Source organism: Medicago sativa, chromosome 4 (genome assembly GCF_051527215.1).
Source record: "Medicago sativa cultivar Bolivia chromosome 4, Bolivia_mono, whole genome shotgun sequence".
Lineage (NCBI taxonomy): Eukaryota > Viridiplantae > Streptophyta > Magnoliopsida > Fabales > Fabaceae > Medicago > Medicago sativa.
In genome coordinates, this window is record NC_140752.1 from 20,216,977 (window position 1) to 20,240,337 (window position 23,361).

The following is a 23,361-nucleotide window of genomic DNA, read 5'->3' on the forward strand; positions in this document are numbered from 1 at the left end:
TCATTTTTAATTTCATTAAATTTCTTGAGTAGAGCATGGTGGCTTACAAAGGATTGGACATGAAGTAGCACCAAGATGAAAATAATCTGAATCAAGTTTTGAAGGACGAAGCTGAAACAATGTTCAAGCAGATTGCATAGGCTTACGATGTTCTTAGTGATCCAAGGAAATGTAAGATAATATGGTTATAACCACATGAAGGACATAAGTGATGTAGATAAGTTAGGGATTTATGAAGACGAGACTACAATGATGGTTGAGACTATGAGAACAAAATTAATGTGTAGGTTGAATGTATTGATCAAAAGATTATTGCAAATCGAATAATCGATTTAGGGTTATCACTAATGTTAAAATTAAGATAGCAATAAGTGATAATCCAAATTGATTAGCAAGTCTTTTGATCAATATCTATTTTTAAGCAACCTTTTTAAAGTTATGCAACGGTACAAACCAAATTGTTCACAGCCTCGACAATCTTTAACCTCAAAAATCCTAGCTTGCCTATGCAATAGCAATCTGCTTGAACATTGGTCAATTTTGCGTGCTCAATGCTTTGTGCAAGAAATTAAAAATGAAATTGCTATTGGATAATTCAAAGAAGGGTCACAAACTTGATGATTTGAACCTCTTCTTCATGTTGTTTTGAAATTCATAAACGATGTCCCATATTTGTTGACGAGTTTCCATTTGATTCTCCTATGCTAATCAATTTGGGTCATGTTAAATTGTTAGTGTTCAGGGTTCACGTCATTTTTTTTTTTTTGGTAATAAATGATCAAATATTTGCATGTTTTGATTGTAAATGTTGTTTAGACTAAGTTTAAGTTGAATGTGGTTGTTTAAAAGGTGAAATAACATAATGAATCAATGTTGTATATTTTACACTCGAGAGAAATAGAACAATGAGTAGGATAAATAGTGATACACATGTTTGAGCTCATATCAAAAAGCACAGTTCAACTTCAGAAATCTGAACACAAGTGAGAGAAACAATCCCCTAAACTAAATGAGTCGGTGGTTTTTCTCAATCACAAAACTACAAGATATATTGTGATAATCTTGTAGTAATCATACACAACGTCTGGTGCTGCAATATCATCAAATTAATTTCATACATTTACGATATAATCAACTCAGTTGAGAATCCTTAACCATAAATTTTTTAGCATAAGACTAAAGAATCACAACCAATAAGTTCAGTTTCTCCAGCAATAATTAGATTGATCCGTGTTGATTTTTTTTTTTTTTTTGCAAAGCATAACCTAAAAGGCTTATTATTTGCAATGGATCCAATGTTTTCAAATGGATAAGACATGTATTTATATGTCTTGAACATGAGAACCTTCCCCTAAAGTTTTGTTGTTATAGTTGTTGTCAATTCTGAACTTTTCCTTTCATATTGCATCGTCATCTAAATCTTTCTCTTTGTAATAAATCAAAACACTCAATGATAATTTAAAAATGTTTTTACACTACACATGGGATGAAAGGGAGTTTCATTATTCACACAGTGTGCTATAAAAATATGGAATCTATATATTTGTCTGGACCAGATTTGCAGTCTTGCACATGCAAATCTATAATTTACTTTATTTTGTTTTATTAGGGGAGATTAATTTCAATTAGATTCCGACATTTGGATTGCCTGAACCTGCGGCAGCAACTCCCATCCCACCAACACCATCTAATGAAGCTGCCACTGACTCATGGTTTGCTGATTCTTGAACATCTTTGACATCCAGCTCATGTACGAGTTCATCGATTTTCCGAAATTGATACGGCCATCTTGCATTATAAAGAAATTGGCGAAGATCAAACCTATTATCCTCTGGTGAATAACTCTGCAAGTTGAGTGAAAGATTGTGCATTTTCATCAGTAAAAAAAAAAAAACACAGAGAACCGGCCAAAATCTTTAGGAGTGTGAATAGCTACCTAGCAAAATTCAACCCTGACTTTAAATCATAATAACTACATACCTCGGCATGATAGGAAGGTGTCAAGGTGGTCATTTTGTGCCGATTTATCGAATAATACTTGAAGAAGTGTTTTACTTTTTCAGCCACTTGTGATGGAGTCAATTTTGCACCCCATCTGTAACATAGATTCTGAGATGGCAAATTAAAAAAAAAAAAAAAAAAAAAGTTAGGACTGAACTTAAAGATGGACAGCCTTAAATTACAAGCTTCTACCGAGATTGCTAACTAGTAGATGCAAAAATCTTCTACCAAGTACAGCTCTCCGTATCGATTGAAAACATGGCAGTTCTAAAATCAATCTAATGTGACTTAGGATAGATGGTAAGGAGTTTCTTCTAGTGATACTTAGCTTAAAAAATGTGAATTCTTTTGTTATTTCATTAGCTCTCGTCCTAAAGGAAAAAAATGCTAACTTTTAACCATTTTTTAGATAAATAGCCTTTTGCAATAAAAGCTCACACAAGGAACTCCTTTTTTATTTTCAAAAAATGAGGTAAAGTTTTGTAACTGGGCGTTTGATATGTCCGTCTGTTCAATATATAGACAAGATCTGGTATTGTGTTTTTACAGACAGTAGCAGGTGCGAAATTACAAACACATCCCTAAGTGTCTCTTTTGCTAGTAATATTATGGACCAAATTGATTAACGTAAGACATATTCGAGGACCAAAATGATTGACAAAAGACACATTTAGGTATGCCTTTGTAATGTTGATACGTCCAAAGACTACTGTGACAGTGACTAACAAATTTAAAGAGCAAAATGACAGTTTACTCTAGTTTCTTGCCAACAGAAAAAATGAGTCAATAAGTTACTGATATTGAACTTATTTTGGCCTTGCAGGACCAGCGAACAATAAAACCAATTTCATCGACCTGTCAAATGACATGCAGGTAAGTTAGTTATAGGCTTATAGGCTATGGGGTTTATCTTTCTCGGCTTTGCATCATTCTTCATTGTATCTGGCCTAACAAAGATTGATATTATGAGATGGTCATGCATAAGATTACCACATGTTTTCACTGTTCCTTCAACCATTTTAATATGAAAAATACAAAAACGAAAAAAACAAGGAAAAAATTAAAGAAGTCAATAGATAGGATGGAGAAACATGAGATATACCTGGAACATGGAAACTGGACCACAACGGAAAATTTTGCGTAGTCTTCCATAAACAGATAGTTCCTCGTAAGTCATTCCCATATCAACTTCATCAAGCTGCTCAATTAAGAACGGGTGAGGTATTCGATTATAATTTTAAAAATTGATCAAAAATATATTATTAATGGATACAAAAAAAAAAAAAAAATATACCCAGGAGAAAAAGGCCACTGAAAAGTCAAATACACAATAACCAAAAACTAATAGATACTAAAGGGAGAAAAAAAGAGTAAACTATTTCCAAGACTTCACCCAAAACCATCACCCTTATAACAGATTGCCAGAAAATGTCTGGATTGATAGAAGTCAAGACATTTTTAAAAGGTTACTGTGAGCTGATAATTAAGCTCTTGCTTCTGTTGAATTGTCTCTTGTCTTCCATCTAACATTGTAGCATAGACAAAAATAATGTCCCAAATACAGTAGGCCAACACATATGCAAATGAAAGGATTCATTGAGATGTTTCAAGACCGGTGAGTACTGAAAAGTGTAACAGAACATCACACTACCTGACTGTAGTTAGAACGTATAGGCTCCAGTTCAGCTGTGGGTGGAGCTGCTTCAATATCTGCCAAAGATGAGTAACCAAGATGGATGGCTGCCCATCGCAGGAATGACCGAAGATCCTGCTTACTTATACTGCCAATGGGATTTATATCCGCTGAGCTGCAATCATACTGTAAGAAGATGAACTTAGATAACTAGAGTGTAACAGACCACGATGATGAGAAACTAAAGAAAATGAATGAGAAACTAAGTGGCCATTTGAAGACAGAAAATTTATGTTACTATTTTATGTTTGACTAATAATTACAAAAATGTCATCTTATTTTTTGTTTGTTTCTTGTTTCCATAGATTCAGCCAAAAAACAAAGTGAAAATAAAGAGACATGTTTTGAACTTATAGGTACCCTATAAGTTCAACTATATAGGTCCCCTATAAAAATGTGTAATCTAACGATGTATTGAGATACCTTCGTCAAGTAGCCACGCAACCCTTCATCCACGTTGGAGCTCCCCAAGACAAGATAAAACCCAGGTTTGTTGTGAACCCAAGGCAAGAGTGATGCTAACATGAAAGCTAGCACCATTCTGATTCGTGCTTGAATGTTTTGCAAGCTTAAATTCTCAACATTAGATCCACCATCTACCTGTATAAACAAAATCATACAAAAAATATCATTTGAGGCTACAAGATGACAAAAAATATCATTAGAAATATAACATGCACTTAATCTTAGTCCGGCATTGATACGAATCTGGATTACAGAAACAGTTTATAGAAGAAAACAGAGCAATAATGGAAAATAAAGAGTATTATTTCATAAACACAAGGAAAAATACAATAGGATAAGTCATGTGATATTCCCATCATGCCCTTCAGTATTTCTTTTAACATCAAATATCCACAGACTTTTGGTTTGGGCAACTGATGTGCTAACTGTCCCGCTGAGCCCACTTTCTCATTCGGTGTCCTATCAGAGGTCCTGAGGTGGAGTTCTACGTTGACTTGTTTTAAAATCAAAATACCATTTTTCATTAATATCAACATACTCCGGTGGAAAAATCAAGTGTCACAAGCAACCACATCATAGACTACACAGTTCTGGAATTGTATTTATGATTGAAATAATGCACTAGTCCATAATTCAGTCACCTTGTAGCGTGGTCGCTTTCCCGTAAGTGTTTGGAACAAAGACAAAAGAGCTGATATGACTCCATCAATGCTAACATCAAGGTGCCATGAACCAATTTCCTCTGCCAGTACCTTGGCCCGCGACCTTGTCATTTCCGAACTGCAACGTGAATACTGTTAGTGCACCATAACATCTAAAGAGGGTTTTTTTTCCAGTTGATTTCAAATAACATCAGTTGATTTCAAATAACATATTGGAATGTGTTATTCAGTTTGAACTTAAACTGATTGACAAAATAAAAGGATTTCTTCAGGTATTACACAGTACAGTAGAATAGAATTACTATTCTAATTGTTTAAAGTTATGAAAAGCACCTTATCAAGTCTCAACCCCATTAAAACACATTGGATTGAAAAAATATTAACGGTCATATATCTGCAATATCATTGATAACGTATTGAAGGAATATAGCCGATATAGAAACTTAGATAGACACAGCCAATGATTGTAAAACACTAGAACATGAAAATTATCACTTACCTGTTTTCAGATCCCATAAACACAGTATAAAATATTCTTTTGGCAAATTCTGTGCTGTCTGTAGGATACTGTCCATCTTTATAGTTTCCGATCCGTATTGCATCAGCTTTAACTTGTTCATCCCCATTTGCAATTTCTGAAGGAAAATATGAATCACTAGTTTATGATATCCAAACTACAAGGTTCGGATTTGTAAGGTCAAATAACGTTGTTTATTTCACCTTTGCCACGTCCAAAAATTGTAAATGAAAGAGAAAAGGAGAGGTAAATAGTCTGTATCATTTTAACTATAGACCATGATTACACAACTTAGTTTTTCTGTAAGAAGTAAAGCACGGTGAACTACTAAAAGGACACTATACTCTATATTCAAGAAATTTTGCAAGACTTTTGAGAAAGGAAATATAAACATTCAGGTCTGCTTCTCCAATTAATTCAGTTGTCGGTCAATTATATGTGTGACCTCTTAACTAATCTTCTTTGAGATCTTTTTAGAGGTCACGTGAATCATTTGTTTATTACTAAATCAGCAGTCCTATAATAGTATACACAATAATGTAGCTTTAAAATACTGTCGCAAGTTGATAAGAAATAGAAACTTTGAAGGTAATTCACATTCCACAATCTAATCTAACTGCAGTTGCCATTGCATCTGAACTTACCTTTCACAACCATCTGGCACATGCATCCAACAATCGCAGCAACAGAGGAACTGTCTGCTCCACCAGAAAGAGGGAGCAGAAAACCAGATGCTCCACTTCTTCGTAAATAGTCCCATAACCAGCAACCAGGTCCAAATGCTATTTCCTCCTCGGGAGAGTGATATTTTATCTATAAATATATAATCATGTTTCAACTTAGCAACTTGGAGGCCTGATTAATTTCAGCAGTAACATTATCAAATCAATAAAGTGCGTGTGTGGATTTGATCAAACGTGCGACAAGAAGTCACGGCAACGTGAAAGCTCCAAATAGCAACTCCTTAATTTTCACAATTTCACTGCTTTGGATGCGGTCTTTCAACGTGATGTGATTTTTAACTCAAATCCAAACAAGCACATATAAAGATTAAAAATTTAGCGTGAAAAATAAAACCTTGGAGCCAAATACTCTTTTAAGGAAAAACGGTATTCATGGCGACGTCATAGGTGCACCTTTAAAGCTCATAGTGTTTAGATAACTGAAAATTGCAACTCAAAATGACAATAAACTAACCTTAAGAGGAACAGAAAGGCGTATTTTAAGGTCAAAAGGAAGACAAAGACTATATGGTACATCTACTGAGGGAACCTTGACTTTACAACTTGCTTGCTCTTGGAAGCTACTTAAAGATCCTCTAAGGCTTGCAACCTACCAATAAAGGAACCAATCTGATGTAAATGCTTTAATGTTTATGGTCAAAATGACTTTGCATTGCAAGCATTTAAATATGGAAACTAATGCATACCACGTCAAGATCTATCAGAGCAATCACAACCTCAACATCATTTAAAGAAAATTGGGAACCCTGGGCAACAACATCACCATTAACCACAACACTGGAACATCCATCTGTTACAAATGAGATGAAAAACAAGATAAATTTTAGACAAATCCCACATAATTGACATTTAAACAATCTAAATGGAAAATAAATATCCTTATACGGATTTCCTGAAAGATGAATTTACGTCGCCCTCCCAAACACACAATGGATATTAAATGTGAAAAAAGACGAACGGAATTCTGTTAAGCGAAATATTTTCCTACCATAGTAAAGGCGACCACCATCACAGCCTTGGTGATTACTGTACATATAGACACCTCCACGAGTATGAGTAGCACCTATAAAAGCACGAAGACGGACATCGAGCTTTCTAAGTTGATGGTGACTTCCGCTTGCATTCATAAACACTTCAACCCCATTTAATGCAAGCTCAGCATGAGGGGGAGATGGAGTAAAAAGCTCTTCACAAACTTCCACTGCAATAGCTCTAAGAATGGGAAAAAGCTTTATGTTAAGCACATAATTATAAACATCTGAGTATAAGTTGGAAAGCCCCAAAAACATAAATGAAACACATACACACACAATAGTTTGAACACACTACTTAGGTGTATGAAAGAATATGTAGATATGTCAATCACAAGATTGCTGCATGGATGCGATGCTGATGCATATAACTTTAGAATGCATGAGCGTAGAAGGTATCAGTGACAAACAAAATAATTCAACTTAGCCGAGTAAACACAACGCCGACACCGCCAAACAATAATAATAGAAAAAGAGAGCCAGGGAAAGTAAGGACGTAACATTAACATTTGACGGAGAACAGAAAGGTACAACAGGATAGTGTATTTTGTTTTGCTATCTCTGGTTTCACCTACAACCAGTGTACCATTTCTTTTTACCTTATGTCACGGCATGTTCTACTTTCAACATGCACAAAACATATAACTATTGTGTCATATTTTAACCTAGGGAAATGCTAACATGTACCCATATGACACTTGTTAGTGCACTAAAGATAGAAATTTTGTATTGGAAAATGTGCATTCTATTTATCAAAAAGTTAAAAAAAAATGTTTTTTTTTCCAAGACATAATTATTGTTTGTAGATTCATTAACATATGTTCTTGAAAAAGTTAGTGCGACCCTTTAACCTATGCATCAAACCAAATACTACATAGCACCAACATTTCCGTTGAAGGTAAGGTAAGTGTCGGACACCAAATGACATTGACAGGTGATTACATACAATTGTTATTAATTTCTCAAATCATTATTGGTGTCTACACGTCGGTGTCGTGACCCGTGTTCGTGTCAGTGCATCATAGCAAACACTGTGTTAAGTGAAACAAAAATAAAGTGTGAATTTGGCACTTACGTGTCTTGAAACTTAACAAAACCATAACCAAAAGGAACTGATTTTTGTCCCAATGCCTCGGAAACATTAGGAGGAAGTTGAAAATCATAAAGTTGGTCCCTTTGTTTCCAAGCAGTAAACCATCGAAGTTCTCTATAATTACCATCATTTGCAAGCCACATCTTGGGTCGTATCATAATAATCTTTCGGTTGAAACACAAAACCTGACAATTGTATCTCTCAGAACCTTTGATAATAGGCATTCCAATACTGCACACTATGTTATCAGTCCAATCACCAACCAATATATCTTTCAAACATTCCCATCTGTAGCAACAAAACCAATTTCGGTGACAAAAACAAAATAGAAAAACACTCTTTGACATGTGAAAAGAAGAAAAAGAAAGAGTTATTACGAATGGTTAATGGTGTCGAGTTCTAAGAAGTGGTCTTCACAGCCATAACCGGGGATTTCGAGTTCGGGTCCAAGACGGATGACGGCGCCGGCTTGTTTGGATTTGGAGATGGAGTCTTTGATTTGTAGAAGATTGGAATCGAATTCCATAGCCCATTGGTTAAGATTGCAGGTAGCTACCTTCAAGAGCCTCATCGTGATTATGAATGTGAATTTGTCTCTGTTGTTCGTTGAAGTGAAAATTGCAAGAGGGTCGTTTATATATTATTCAACGGTAAGGTATGGTATATGCTATGCTTTGATTCTACGAAATTACTCAAATTAGGTCCCGAAAAACGGACCTGTACCGGGATTGCGGCCGTTACAAATCGGTATCGGCAGCCACAGTGACCGTTTTTGGTCCTTTTCACGTTGAGAACAAAAATCGCAGGAAAATCACGCGAAACTCCGTTACAGACTTGAAAAATTCAGAAATTTGAACAGAGAAAAGGAATCGAATCTCATATCTTTTGTACAGAAAAGTCAGGCATCTCAAATCTTATCTTTTTTATACAAATCAATTACTTACTTCTCTGGTGGTGGTAACTAACAGACAAACAAACATGCTTCTCTTATGTTGTTACTCTCCTGGTGTTGTGTGATTCTTTCTTCCTTCCTGCTTGCGATTTGCGATTCTGGACCTGGTGTTGCTGTTTCTTGCTTCATTCTCTTTGTTCCGGCTTGCCGTATGCGATTGCGATTTTGTTGTGTTTTTTTTTTTTTTTTTTTTTTTTTTGAGTGAATAAGGTTTGTTATAACTTGGTTACCAATACACACGTAAGCACAGCTTCACTCTTCATTCAATAATAATAAATTAATAAAGAGCTAGGATCCGTTGACACCAGGTGTCAACGAATTCGTTGACACCAAATCTTAACCCTCCATCTATTTTTAATCAAAGGCTCATAATTACACCTCATGGAATATTTAATTTTTGTTGTACATGTGAATCTCGCTCTTTATTTCTTTTATGGTAAGTAAATCAAGCTCTTTAATTATAATATTCTGTGCTGAACAAGATTGATTTCAAACACAAACAAATCATCAAAATTGAGCTTTCTTTCTCGATTTCTAAATGGATGCTAAGAACTAATGTTTGTAAAATTAATATTCATGGCAGTTATTTTGTTGAAAAACTGATGTTCTCTTCAACCCCCATCAAAGTTTTCACTACCTTCGTGTAATTGCAATCAAAAGGTGGAATTAACAAAACTATTAATTTTAAATTTTAAGTTGCAATCAAATCGTCTGTAATTATATATTGTCTCCTTAAGAAAAGAAAAAACTATTACAATATTTCCTTCGTTTAATTTGCCATTTTAAATTGATCAACTATTACAGTAATGTACGGCACTACGTCTAAGCTCACACCTAGAAAAATCAATTAATTTTCAGGTCATTTTCCACTTTGACTTAAAATTTGAAACCCATATTTTTTTCTTCATTATTGAGGTTAATGTAAATTGAAACTCATTATTATATTGATGACAAATTGCTAAAAATGGTGGCATCATGGCAACATTGTTAATTCCACGTTTTGAAGATGACAAATTGATTGTGTTTGAAAATATGATAATTATAGAGCTTGATTGACTTACCATAAAAGAAATAAAGAGCGAGATTCACATGTACAGTAAGAATTAGATATTCCATTAGGTCTTAAATGAGTAATTATGAGCCTTTGATTAAAAATAGATGAATGATTAAGATTTGGTGTCAACGAATCCGTTGACACCTGGTGTCAACGGATCCTAACTCATTAATAAATTAATAATAATAATAATAATTAATAATTACATTTAGATGGTTTATTTGTTTATTCATATATTTTTTTTTTTTGGGCAGTTATTCATAGATCCTTATTTATTAATTTTGTTACGTCTGCAACAACTTAACATAATTTTTTCCCGCTCATTTGCTTTATTAGGTTTGCAATTATTTAACCTAACAAATTTCATCTAAAAAATGCATTGCACACCAATTTCATTCATATCTGCTTGCCTTTTTTTGAAGAAAATATTTTCTATCATATCAATGATCACGTATGATCCTTCTATTTTATACTTTTTTTGTCAAGAATTTTACACTTTTTTTTTGGATTTTTTTTTAATTTCATGCCTTTTTTTTGACATCCTTATTTATTAATTGTGTTACGTCTGCAGCAACTTAACCTAATTTTTTCCCGCTCATTTGCTTTATTAGGTTTGCAATTATTTAACCTAACAAATTCCATCTAAAAAAATGCATTGCACATCAATTTCATTCCTATCCGCTTGCCTTTTCTTTTTGAAGAAAATATTTTCTACCATATCAATGTTCTTACGGGTTAAAGATTATTAGTTGGTCTCTATTATAATCGAGAAAACCCGTGCAACGCACGGGTCAAAAGTCTAGTTTATTTATTAAACTCAAACAAAAAAAAGTGTGCATTCATCTCTTATTTATTAAGTTCAAGGTAATTTTAAATTGACACTCTTAATTCACCACTTAATTTGAGTATTTAGATCAATTTTAGAGAAAAAATTGGGACTTTGATGCTAGAACTTTGAACTTTGATTGTATATGTTGTTGGTGATTAAAAGAAAAATAACAATGATGAAGGTGACAGTCTAAGTTATTATACATTATATGATAATATAAATAGTTTTAATAAGTTTTGTGAAACGTTTTGATTAATTCACACCGCGAAGACCGTTATTTATATCGCAGCGTCTGTTACAGCCGAAATCGCGACAACCTTAACGCGACCGCGACCGTTATTTAGAACCTTGGCTTGTTCGGTATTGGACTTTAGGGCTGGACATCGGTCGGTTTCAGTCGAAAATCGGGGTCGATACCTAAAACCGCACAAGCCCACGGCTGTAAACCTGTGGCCCAATTCCGACTGTTGTAGTGGTCGGTTTGTTCATTTTTGGTTTTATCGGTTAAGACGGATTTTCGGGTGGTTTCATTCGGTTATATCTATAAATAGCCTTTTTTTTTAATAAAATTGATTCATTTATTTCTGTATCCATAATTTTCCAGTAATAAAGCATCTGCAATCATATTACATACTAGATTCAGAGTCATAATTTTACAGCACAACAAAAGCATAAAGTAACGAAATAGAAGAGAGAAACAACACCAAGCTTGTAGATAAACTCAAAAACATAGATTTGGGAGCTATTTTAGGTTTTAAGAATGAAAGAAAAGGCTGTTTATTATGAAAGAAAAGGGTTTCTGGTTGATGAAATGCGATGATTGAAGAAGAAAGATGATCAACGAAGAACAGAACAAGGGGAAGGAAGGATCGCGGTGGAGAGAGTGGAAGGTGCGAAGTTTGTGTTCAGCGCCGCTTGAGAGAGAACCAGAAGTTCAGCGCCGTTTGAGAGATTGAGAGTGAATTAGGGTTTCCTTCTCTTTAACTAAAGCTTATATATGTTGGACTTTATATAAAAATGGACTTCTTTTCATATTGGGCCATTGTACAAGATTAAGCTTGGCTTGCTAGCATTAGAATTCTGCTCTTCACCCTGCACATTTTGCTCGCGCCCTGCAAGCCTTCCAAATATGCCCTTGCGTTAGTTAAGTCACGCAGCGTGACTTAACTAACGCACGTTGCAAGCTATGCGTGACTTAAGTCACGCACCATTGGCCTATGCGCGAGTTAACTCGCGCAAATTGGGTAAAACTGATTTTATTCTATACTAATTCATTTTTATTCGAAATCATAAAATAAATCCGATTTTATACTAATTCAATTTTATTCGAAATTATATAATAAATGCAAAAATAAATTAATTCGAAATTATAGAATAAATGAAAAAATAAATTAATTCAAAATTATAAAATAAATGCAAAAATAAATTCAAAATTATAAAAATAAATACAAATAGTAAATAGAACTCTCATTGTATTAATATTATTCAAAGATTATAATAAGCAATACATATATTTTATTCCAATTAACTAATCTACTTAATATTTGTTTACCCTCTAGAGGGAAAAACTTATTTTTACCCTCTTCGGTATATGTCAATAGCTCTTAGGGAAAATAGTGATCCGTCTTGTTGGGGAAAACGACATCAAGACCCCTTGAGGTAAATTTAAATTTTGTTCCTTTTATACCCCCATGATGATTCTTTTTACCCACGGTAAAAAGATTTTGGGAGTAAAAGGAAGCAAATCGAAATTTACATCAAGGGATGATGCCCTTTTCCCCAACCTAACGGACCACCACCTCCCCCAAAAGCTACTGGTATATACCTAAAGCGGTATAAACACCCTAGAAACTAAAGAAGGGGAGAGAGTGGGAGGAGAAAATGTGAGGAAAAGAGGAAGTATGTGAGGGTTTTTATAGGTGGTATAAGGTATATAGCACTTAATGAGGTCCAAAAATGTGGTCAAATCTTAAGGAAAACATGTAAAAACCAGTCGAGACCATTGACTACCGTCCAAGAAACGTTTGTGCTTCAATTTTTACCACCGGCCAACTTGCACAAGTTAACTCGCGCATAGGCTTATAAGGTGCGTGACTTAAGTCACACATAGCTTATAAGGTGCGTTAGTTAAGTCACGCAGCGTGACTTAACTAACGCAAGGGTGTATTTGGAAGGCTTGCAGGATGCGATCAAAATGTGCAGGGTGAAGTGCAGAATTCTATCCCTCGGTTTGTTTCGGGTTTCGATGGTCTTGATCTGCCCACCCGAAACCGTCCAACACAAACCAGTCAAACCCATTTATTTGAAACCGCTCCACCCGGTTTAACCGTGTAACCCGACTGAAGCGGTTCAGGCCAAGCAGGTAGGGCAGTTTGGGCTGGTTTGACAGTTTTTTGTCCAGCCCTATTGGACTTCACTCCCAACCCGGTCGGATCAACGTTGACGTGAGGTGATGGTTATTACAAGACCTGAAAACCGCTTCATCACTGAACTGAAAAATAAACCGGAAAACCGATATAAAATTGGACAAAACCAGAAATACAACACAATCGTGTTTTTTTTTTTAATTGGAGTGTAACTTCTCATATATGTTGGATAGTCAACAATATTGTTCTCAACTTTAAAGTTGTTTTGATTAGGCAAAATGAAATTAGGCATCACTTCCCTCGGCGTATCCGAGGTTGTTTTGGTCATTATCTTATAAATCACATTTCAAAAGAGTTATTTGTCGAAAGTTTAAAAAATGTTTTTTTCCAAGACATAATTATTGTTTGTAGATTCCTTAACATATGTTCTTTAAAAAGTTAGTGCGACCCTTTAACCTATGCATCAAACCAAATACTACATAGCACCAACATTTCCGTTGAAGGTAAGGTAAGTGTCGGACCCCAAATGACAGTGACACGTGATTACATACAATTGTTATTAATTTCTCAAATCATTACTGGTGTCTACACGTCGGTGTCGTGACCCGTGTTCGTGTCAGTGTAAGTGCATCATAGCAAACACTGTGTTAAGTGAAACAAAAATAAAGTGTGAATTTGGCACTTACGTGTCTTGAAACTTAACAAAACCATAACCAAAAGGAACTGATTTTTGTCCCAATGCCTCGGAAACATTAGGAGGAAGTTGAAAATCATCAAGTTGGTCCCTTTGTTTCCAAGCAGTAAACCATCGAAGTTCTCTATAATTACCATCATTTGCAAGCCACATCTTGGGTCGTATCATAATAATCTTTCGGTTGAAACACAAACCTGACAATTGTATCTCTTAGAACCTTTGATAATAGGCATTCCAATACTGCACACTATGTTATCAGTCCAATCACCAACCAATATATCTTTCAAACATTCCCATCTGCAGCAACAAAACCAATTTCAGTGACAAAAACAAAATAGAAAAACACTCTTTGACATGTGAAAAGAAGAAAAAGAAAGAGTTATTACGAATGGTTAATGGTGTCGAGTTCTAGGAAGTGGTCTTCACAGCCATAACCGGGGATTTCGAGTTCGGGACCAAGACGGATGACGACGCCGGCTTGTTTAGATTTGGAGATGGAGTCTTTGATTTGTTGAAGATTGGAATCGAATTCCATAGCCCATTGGTTAAGATTGCAAGTAGCGACCTTCAAGAGCCTCATCGTGATTATGAATGTGAATTTGTCTCGTTGTTTGTTGAAGTGAAAATTGCGAGAGGATCGTTAATATACTATTCAACGGTATGGTATGGTATGGTATATGATATGCTTTGATTCAATGAAATTACTCAAATTAGGTCCCGAATCCATGGACGGGTGATGTTGTTATTAGTGAGTCGGTATTGGACTTCACTCCCAACACGGCCGGATCAGCGTTAACGTGAGGTGGTGGTTATTACAAGACCTGAAAACCGCTTCATCATTGAACCGAAAAATAAACCGAAAAACCGATATAAAGTTGGACAAAACCAGAAATACAACGCAGTCGTGTTTTTTTTTAATTGGAGTGTAACTTGTCATATATGTTGGATAGTCAACAATATTGTTCTCAACTTTAAAGTTGTTTTGATTAGGTAAAATGAAATTAGGCATCACTTCCCTCGGCGTATCTGAGGTTGTTTTGGTCATTGTCTTATAGATCACATTTCAAAAGAGTTATTTGTCGAAATTAGGTGGCCTTAGAAGGCTCGATACCTTTGAGAATGATAGTTTATTGGGTGTCATTGACGTATGTAATAGTCACTGAATTAAAATACTTTATTGAGAAAATCTAAAATAGATGTACCAAAAATTCCCCAATTTATCTTTAAAAGGATGGAATGATATCCATCTGACCCTAGTGTTTTAAATTGCTCATAGAAAGTAAAACATTTTTCACTTCATTAAAAGAAAGCTATTAACAACCCTTCGTACTTAAACCATTGATAAATATATGCAAGTATGTAGATAGGAGTGGTTGATAATACCGTGTGAAATGTAAATATTATGTTAAGAATTCACAAACAAATCTTGAATAAATTATCAACATATACCCATTTTCCATATTGTTATTTTTTAAGAGTTATTTTTTTTATAAGCAAAATTGAAGAAGATTGCATCAAATAATACTTTGACATCCAAACTATGTTGATACTCCATTGTAACATCAATCATATACAATCTCCCCAAATGTATTGTTAATGTGAAAAGGAAAAACAACGAATGGGAGACATAAACCAAATCCACTAAACACAAGATCAACGGGAAAAAAAATAAACTTTCTCTAGAACAACTAGGTAATTAATCTCGCAAGACTAAGACAACAACAAAGAAGACAATAATGGTTAGTCTTTCTACATAAATATTCTCCTCACTATAAATATTATAAAATCTAAAACGAAAATTCCTAATGATGTGAAGACAATTTTACCATTTGACCTTGAGCTTCTAAGGAACCAACTTCACATTAGTAAATGCTTGAACCGTGAGGAGAGAGACCATAAGAAGAGACTTTTGGTGATCATATGGATGCACCATCAATGTTAATTTTAACCTATTAAAGAGGCATAAACCAGTTGAATTGCTTACTATATGGAGGATATAGAGGATGACAATCAACATCAACATGCATGATAATGGCAAATTCTCTACTAGAGGAAAACTAGTGACCTTTGGAATGATGTGATGCAATGAACAGGGCTTTTAGCATAAATCACATCATGAGCAAATTTGGTAAAAATACCCTTAAGAGTTGAAACGTGGAGATGCATTATATGAACAAGAACAAATTGACAAAAAAATGAGTATTGCGGTCACAAAAACACTATTTGGATTTATATTGCTAATACCGATAACTCTCTTATTGCATAAAAATATCAAAATATTATTTCCAAAAAAATTCCTTCGCGTGACTAGTTAACCACCGTGTTTTCATGGAAGAGAACTACCAATCTTATCCTAGAGTCGTAATATGTTTCTTATGGTAAAAAGTATTACCAAAAAAATCTATAATTCCAATTGTCAAGTAGGGTGTTAGCCTGTTCATATTGACCTCCCAAGTATCAAGGTTGCACCAAAAATTAGTAAGAATGGTAGAAAAGTTTCCATGATCTAACCAAGGAGCCAAGAATTTGAAGCAGGACTTAATTTGTTTGAACAATCCCAGATTGATCCAGATTACCACACTGGTCTGAAGACGAGAGTGGAAAATTAGTATGGGCCAGTTAGAAAACAAATTTCATAAAGTATTATCAGGAGCTATATGTAATCTTTCACTAATGTTGTCTCTAATATAAGTAAAGTAGAGTTTTTTAACTTTTCGATTGACCAAATTGCACTCATTTACATATTGAGAGAATTTAGAAGTCGATGGTGTTTTAGTAGGAACACCTACAAACTTTCCATATTAATAGAGAACTATATTAAAATCACATGTCAAACATCGAGGTAGGTTGAGATATTGATGCATATTACAAAGTTTGTTCAAAAAATCTTCGAGGATTCTAACTTGGGAACTCTCATAGACCCTTGTTATAATCCAAGGGGCTTTAATTTAGAGAGAGGAGACACCTTCAAACACACACATTGCAAAAACATAGAAATTACGTTGATTGAAATGTAACCTTGTTCCCAAAGACACGAAATACCGCTGGAAAACTAGTAGTTTCAGCTATAGAAACACCATCGAATCCTAGGCAATCAACAACTTTATATGCACGAGCATCAATAAGACAAAGTTTTGATAAAGCAAAAAAACTCAGATTATGAGGACGAGTTATATCACAAATGTAATCAGAAAAATGGCACCCACATGCACCTCTACAATTTCAAATTAGATGATTCATTCATACACAGTAACAAACAATGGGACAAACAATAACTGGGTCGTGAGGATGTATGTTGGTCATTTTTCAGAATCCATATTTTCATGTTAGTCTAAACTTTCCATACCATCAACAAGTTGTTTAGGAATAACTTCAACATGCATGTCAACCACAACAAAATCAATTATGGAGGTTTAGGTCTTTGAAGGATACAAATATCATTGTTAGCCATGCTACTATTTTGCTTACTTCTACTTTCTTGTTTATTAATCGGAGAAGGGATAATAGCTTAAAAGTAAACCAGGTTATCCTTATGGGAAGAAAAATGGTCATGCAATAAAGTAGAATTATCAATTGATTTGGCATGGATTTTAATTTTAGAGTTGTCTTACTATGTCCTTCAATCATTGCATCAGCCGCTCTTAAATCCTGCCTTATTTCATACACTACTTAGGTGTATGAAAAAATATGTAGATATGTCAATCACAAGATTGCTGCATGGATGCGATGCTGATGTATATAACTTTAGAATGCATGAGCGTAGAAGGTATCAGTGACAAATAAAATAATTCAACTCAGCCGAGTAAACACATCGCCGACACCGCCAAACAATAATAATAGAAAAAGAGAGCCAGTGAAAGTAAGGACGTAACATTAACATTTGATGGAGAGCAGAAAGGTGCATCAAGATAGTGTATTTTGTTTTGCTATCTCTGGTTTCACCTACAACCAGTGTACCATTTCTTTTTACCTTACGCACGGCATGTTCTACTTTCAACATGCACAAAACATATAACTATTGTGTCATATTTTAACCTTCAGTATTTCTTTTAACATCAAATATCCACAGACTTTTGGTTTGGGCAACTGATGTGCTAACTGTCCCACTGAGCCCACTTTCTCATTCGGTGTCCTATCAGAGGTCCTGAGGTGGAGTTCTACGTTGACTTGTTTTAAAATCAAAATACCATTTTTCATTAATATCAACATACTCCGGTGGAAAAATCAAGTGTCACAAGCAACCACATCATAGACTACACAGTTTTGGAATTGTATTTATGATTGAAACAATGCACGAGTCCATAATTCAGTCACCTTGTAGCGTGGTCGCTTTCCCGTAAGTGTTTGGAACAAAGACAAAAGAGCTGATATGACTCCATCAATGCTAACATCAAGGTGCCATGAACCAATTTCCTCTGCCAGTACCTTGGCCCGCGACCTTGTCATTTCCGAACTGCAACGTGAATACTGTTAGTGCACCATAACATCTAAAGAGGTTTTTTTTCCAGTTGATTTCAAATAACATATTGGAATGTGTTATTCAGTTTGAACTTAAACTGGTTGACAAAATAAAAGGATTTCTTCAGGTATTACACTGTACAGTAGAATAGAATTACTATTCTAATTGTTTAAAGTTGTGAAAAGCACCTTATCAAGTCTTAAACCCATTAAAACACATTGGATTGAAAAAATATTAACGGTCATATATCTGCAATATCATTGATGAAGTATTGAAGGAATATAGCCGATATAGAAACTTAGATAGACACATCCAATGATTGTAAAACACTAGAACATGAAAACTATCACTTACCTGTTTTCAAATCTCATAAACACAGTATAAAATATTCTTTTGGCAAATTTTGTGTTGTCTGTAGGATATTGTCCATCTTTATAGTTTCCGATCCGTATTGCATCAGCTTTAACTTCTTCATCCCCATTTGCAATTTCTGAAGGAAAATATGAATCACTAGTTTATGATATCCAAACTACAAGGTTCGGATTTGTAAGGTCAAATAACGTTGTTTATTTCACCTCTGCCACGTCCAAAAATTGTAAATGAAAGAGAAAAAGAGAGGTAAATAGTCTGTATCTTTTTAACTATAGACCATGATTACACAACTCAGTTTTTCTGTAAGAAGTAAAGCACGATGAAATACTAAAAGGACACTATACTCTATATTCAAGCAATTTTGCAAGACTTTTGAGAAAGAAAATATAAACATTCAGGTCTGCTTCTCCAATTAATTCAGCTGTCGGTCAATTACATGTGTGACCTCTTAACTAATCTTCTTTGAGATCTTTATAGAGGTCACGTGAATCATTTGTTTATTACTAAATCAGCAGTCCTCTAATAGTATACACAATAATGTAGCTTTAAAATACTGTCGCAAGTTGATAAGAAATAGAAACTTTGAAGGTAATTCACATTCCACAATCTAATCTAACTGCGGTTGTCATTGCATTTGAACTAACCTTTCACAACCATCTGGCACATGCATCCAACAATCGCAGCAACAGAGGAACTGTCTGCTCCACCAGAAAGAGGGAGCAGAAAACCAGATGCTCCACTTCTTCGTAAATAGTCCCATAACCAGCAACCAGGTCCAAATGTTATTTTCTCCTCGTGAGAGTGATATTTTATCTATAAATATATAATCATATTTCAACTTTTCAACTTGGAGGCCTGATTAATTTCAGCAGTAACATTATTAAATCATTAAAGTGCTTGTGTGGATTTGATCAAACGTGCGACAAAAAGTCACGGCAACATGAAAGTTCCAAATAGCAGCTCCTTAATTTTCACAATTTCACTGCTTTGGATGCGGTCTTTCAACGTGATGTTATTTTTAACTCAAATCCAAACAAGCACATATAAAGATTAAAACTTTTGGTGAAAAATAAAACCTTGGAGCCAAATACTCTTTTAAGGGAATACGGTATTCATGGCGACATCATAGGTGCACCTTTAAAGCTCATAATGTTTAGCTAACTGAAAATTGCAACTCAAACTGACAATAAACTAACCTTAAGAGGAACAGAAAGGCGTATTTTAAGGTTAAAAGGAAGACAAAGACTATATGGTACATCTACTGAAGGAACATTGACTTTACAACTTGCTTGCTCTTGGAAGCTACTTAAAGATCCTCTAAGGCTTGCAACCTACCAGTAAAGGAACCAATCTGATGTAAATCCTTTATTGTTTATGGTCAAAATGACTTTGCATTGCAAGCATTTAAATATGGAAACTAATGCATACCACGTCAAGATCTATCTGAGCAACCACAACCTCAACATCATTTAAAGAAAATTGGGAACCTTGAGCAACAACATCACCATTAACCACAACACTGGAACATCCATCTGTTACAAATGAAATGAAAAACAAGATAAATTTTAGACAAATGAAAAAATCCTATATAATTGACATTTAAACAATCTAAATGGAAAATAAATATCCTTATACGGATTTCCTGAATGTTGAATTTACCTCGCCCTCCCAAACACACAATGGATATTAAATGTGAAAAAAGACGAACGGAATTCTGTTAAGGGAAATATTTTCCTACCATAGTAAAGGCGACCACCATCACAGCCTTGGTGATTACTGTACATATAGACACCTCCACGAGTATGAGTAGCACCTATAAAAGCACGAAGACGAACATCAAGCTTTCTAAGTTGATGGTGACTTCCGCTTGCATTCATAAACACTTCAACCCCATTTAATGCAAGCTCAGCATGAGGGGGAGATGGAGTAAAAAGTTCTTCACAAACTTCCACTGCAATAGCTCTAAGAATGGGAAAATGCTTTATGTTAAGCACATAATAATAAACATCTGAGTATAAGTTGGAAAGCCCCAAAAACATAAATGAAACACATACACACACAATAGTTTGAACACACTACTTAGGTGTATGAAAGAATATGTAGATATGTCAATCACAAGATTGCCGCATGGATGCAATGCTGATGCATATAACTTTAGAATGCATGAGCGTTAAAGGTATCAGTGACCAACAAATAATTCAACTCAGCCGAGTAAACACATCGTCGACACCGTCAAACAATAATAATAGAAAAAGAGAGCCAGGGAAAGTAAGGACGTAACATTAGTGTCTGATGGAGAACAGAACGGTACAACAGGACAGCGTATTTTGTTTTGCTATCTCTGGTTTCACCTACAACCAGTGTACCATTTCTTTTTACATTATGTCATGGCATGTTCTACTTTCAACATGCACAAAACATATAACTATTGTGTCATATTTTAACCTAGGGAAATGCTAACATGTACCCTTATGACACTTGTTATAGAAATTTTGTATTGGAAATTGTGCATTCTATTTCTCAAAAAGTTAAAAAATGTTTTTTTTCAAGACATACTATTGTTTGTAGATTCCTTATTATGTGCTCTTAAACTAAAAAAGTTAGTGCGGCTCTTTAACCTATGCATCAACCCAAACACTACATATCACCAACACTTCCGTTGAAGGAAAATTTGAGCATCGGACACAAAATGACATTGACACTTGTAATTTCTCAAATCATTACTGGTGTCTACATGTCGGTGTCATGACCCGTGTTCGTGTTGGTGTAAGTGCATCATAGCAAACACTGTGTTAAGTGAAACAAAAATAAAGTGTGAATTTGGCACTTACGTGTCTTGAAACTTAACAAAACCGTAACCAAATGGAACTAATTTTTGTCCCAATGCCTCAGAAACATGAGGAGGAAGTTGAAAATCATCAAGTTGGTCCCTTTGTTTCCAAGCAGTAAACCATCGAAGTTCTCTGTAATTACCATCATTTGCAAGCCACATCTTGGGTCGTATCATAATAATCTTTCGATTGAAACACAAAACCTGACAATTGTATCTCTCAGAACCTTTGATAATAGGCATTCCAATACTACACACTATGTTATCAGTCCAATCACCAATCAATATTTCTTTCAAACATTCCCATCTGCAGCAACAAAACCAATTTCGGTGACAAAAACTGAATAGAAAAACACTCTTTGACATGTGTGAAAAAGAAGAAAAAGAGAGTTATTACGAATGGTTAATGGTGTCGAGTTCTAAGAAGTGGTCTTCACAGCCATAACCGGGGATTTCGAGTTCGGGTCCAAGACGGATGACGGCGCCGGCTTGTTTGGATTTGGAGATGGAGTCTTTGATTTGGAGAAGATTGGAATCGAATTCCATAGCCCATTGGTTGAGATTGCAAGTAGCTACCTTCAAGAGCCTCATCGTGATTATTATGAATGTGAATTTGTCTCTGTTGTTTGTTGAAGTGGAAATTGCGAGAGGGTCGGTATGGTATATGCTATTGCTTTGATTCTACAAAGTTACTCAATCTAGGTCCCGAATCCTTGGACGGGTGATGTTGTTGTTAGTGAGTCGGGCATTGACGTGAGGTGGTTATTACCTTGGCAGAGGTGAAATTGCAGAGAGAGAAATGCAGGGGAGAGATACATAATCTCTTATGTTTGGTTTAGGAGAGAAATACAAGAGAGTGAGAGGAGAAAGACTAAAAAGTCCCCATTTTTTTGGTGTTCCGAAAATACCCTTGTCTCTAACACACCAAACCATTGTCAAATCACTTTTGTTATTGGGTGTTGCTGCTTCAGCTTCAGCTTCATGTCCCTATGCAATCTCCGATATTGTCCCTCGATGCCGTCTCCGACTCCATTGAGGCTTGTGGCTCCGGTGAGAATATAGGAAAAACGTGGTTCCTGCTTTGCTGCCTCTGCTTTCATTTCAAAGAGGAAGCCCATATGTTGCTATCTGTTCCATCCGTAAATTGGATAGTCATATGGTAGAGAAGGTTTTTATTTTTTTTGATGAATAAGTTTTTTTTCTTTGGTGAAGAGGTGGGAAGATTCTAGCATGTGTGTTTTAGTTTGATTTTAATTTGTTTTCTTCATATAAAATTTTTGTCCTAAAATTATATCAATGTTTACTATTTAAATTTGAAATATTTTTTTTCTTATGTTTGAATAATTAATTTTTAGAACTACAGTAACGTATTGTTTAAATTTGTGATGTATTATTAATTATCACACTATTAACTTGTATGTATGGATATTAATGTCATTTGCAAAATAATACTCCCTCCGTTTTAAAATGAGTGTCGCTTTAGCCAAAAAAAAAATTTCAAAATGAATGTCACTTTCGGTTTTCAATGCAATAATAGCTTTTTCTTTTCAATTGTACCCTTCAATTAATAATATGTTACACTACTTCCAAAGTATTATTT

At 34.8% G+C, this 23,361-nt stretch overlaps 2 protein-coding genes across 5 annotated transcripts; both read right to left on the reverse strand.

Moving 5' to 3' along the window:
* Nucleotides 1-1,410: 1,410 nt before the first annotated feature.
* Nucleotides 1,411-9,293, reverse strand: LOC146927087 (glutamine-dependent NAD(+) synthetase-like). 4 transcript variants are annotated; one of them, XM_085700474.1, is made up of 14 exons: nucleotides 9,150-9,293; nucleotides 8,583-8,801; nucleotides 8,188-8,493; nucleotides 7,070-7,293; nucleotides 6,768-6,871; nucleotides 6,536-6,670; nucleotides 5,983-6,151; nucleotides 5,321-5,456; nucleotides 4,801-4,939; nucleotides 4,118-4,294; nucleotides 3,653-3,820; nucleotides 3,104-3,199; nucleotides 1,981-2,109; nucleotides 1,411-1,844 (listed from the first exon to the last, which is right to left on the reverse strand). In XM_085700474.1, exons 2-14 carry the CDS (start codon nucleotides 8,774-8,776, stop codon nucleotides 1,626-1,628), a joined length of 2,196 nt encoding a protein of 731 aa, XP_085556600.1. In that variant the 5' UTR covers nucleotides 8,777-8,801; nucleotides 9,150-9,293; the 3' UTR covers nucleotides 1,411-1,625. The 4 variants fall into 4 exon arrangements, with proteins under 4 accessions (XP_085556600.1, XP_085556599.1, XP_085556601.1 ...); XM_085700473.1 differs by having other exon boundaries at nucleotides 8,923-9,293; XM_085700475.1 differs by lacking the exon at nucleotides 8,583-8,801.
* A 9,082-nt stretch (nucleotides 9,294-18,375) lies between these two features.
* Nucleotides 18,376-22,522, reverse strand: LOC146927088 (glutamine-dependent NAD(+) synthetase-like). Its single transcript, XM_085700547.1, has 8 exons — nucleotides 22,159-22,522; nucleotides 21,763-22,068; nucleotides 20,670-20,893; nucleotides 20,360-20,463; nucleotides 20,128-20,262; nucleotides 19,576-19,744; nucleotides 18,914-19,049; nucleotides 18,376-18,553 (listed from the first exon to the last, which is right to left on the reverse strand). Exons 1-8 carry the CDS (start codon nucleotides 22,350-22,352, stop codon nucleotides 18,376-18,378), a joined length of 1,446 nt encoding a protein of 481 aa, XP_085556673.1. The 5' UTR covers nucleotides 22,353-22,522.
* Between the last annotated feature and the right edge of the window lie 839 nt (nucleotides 22,523-23,361).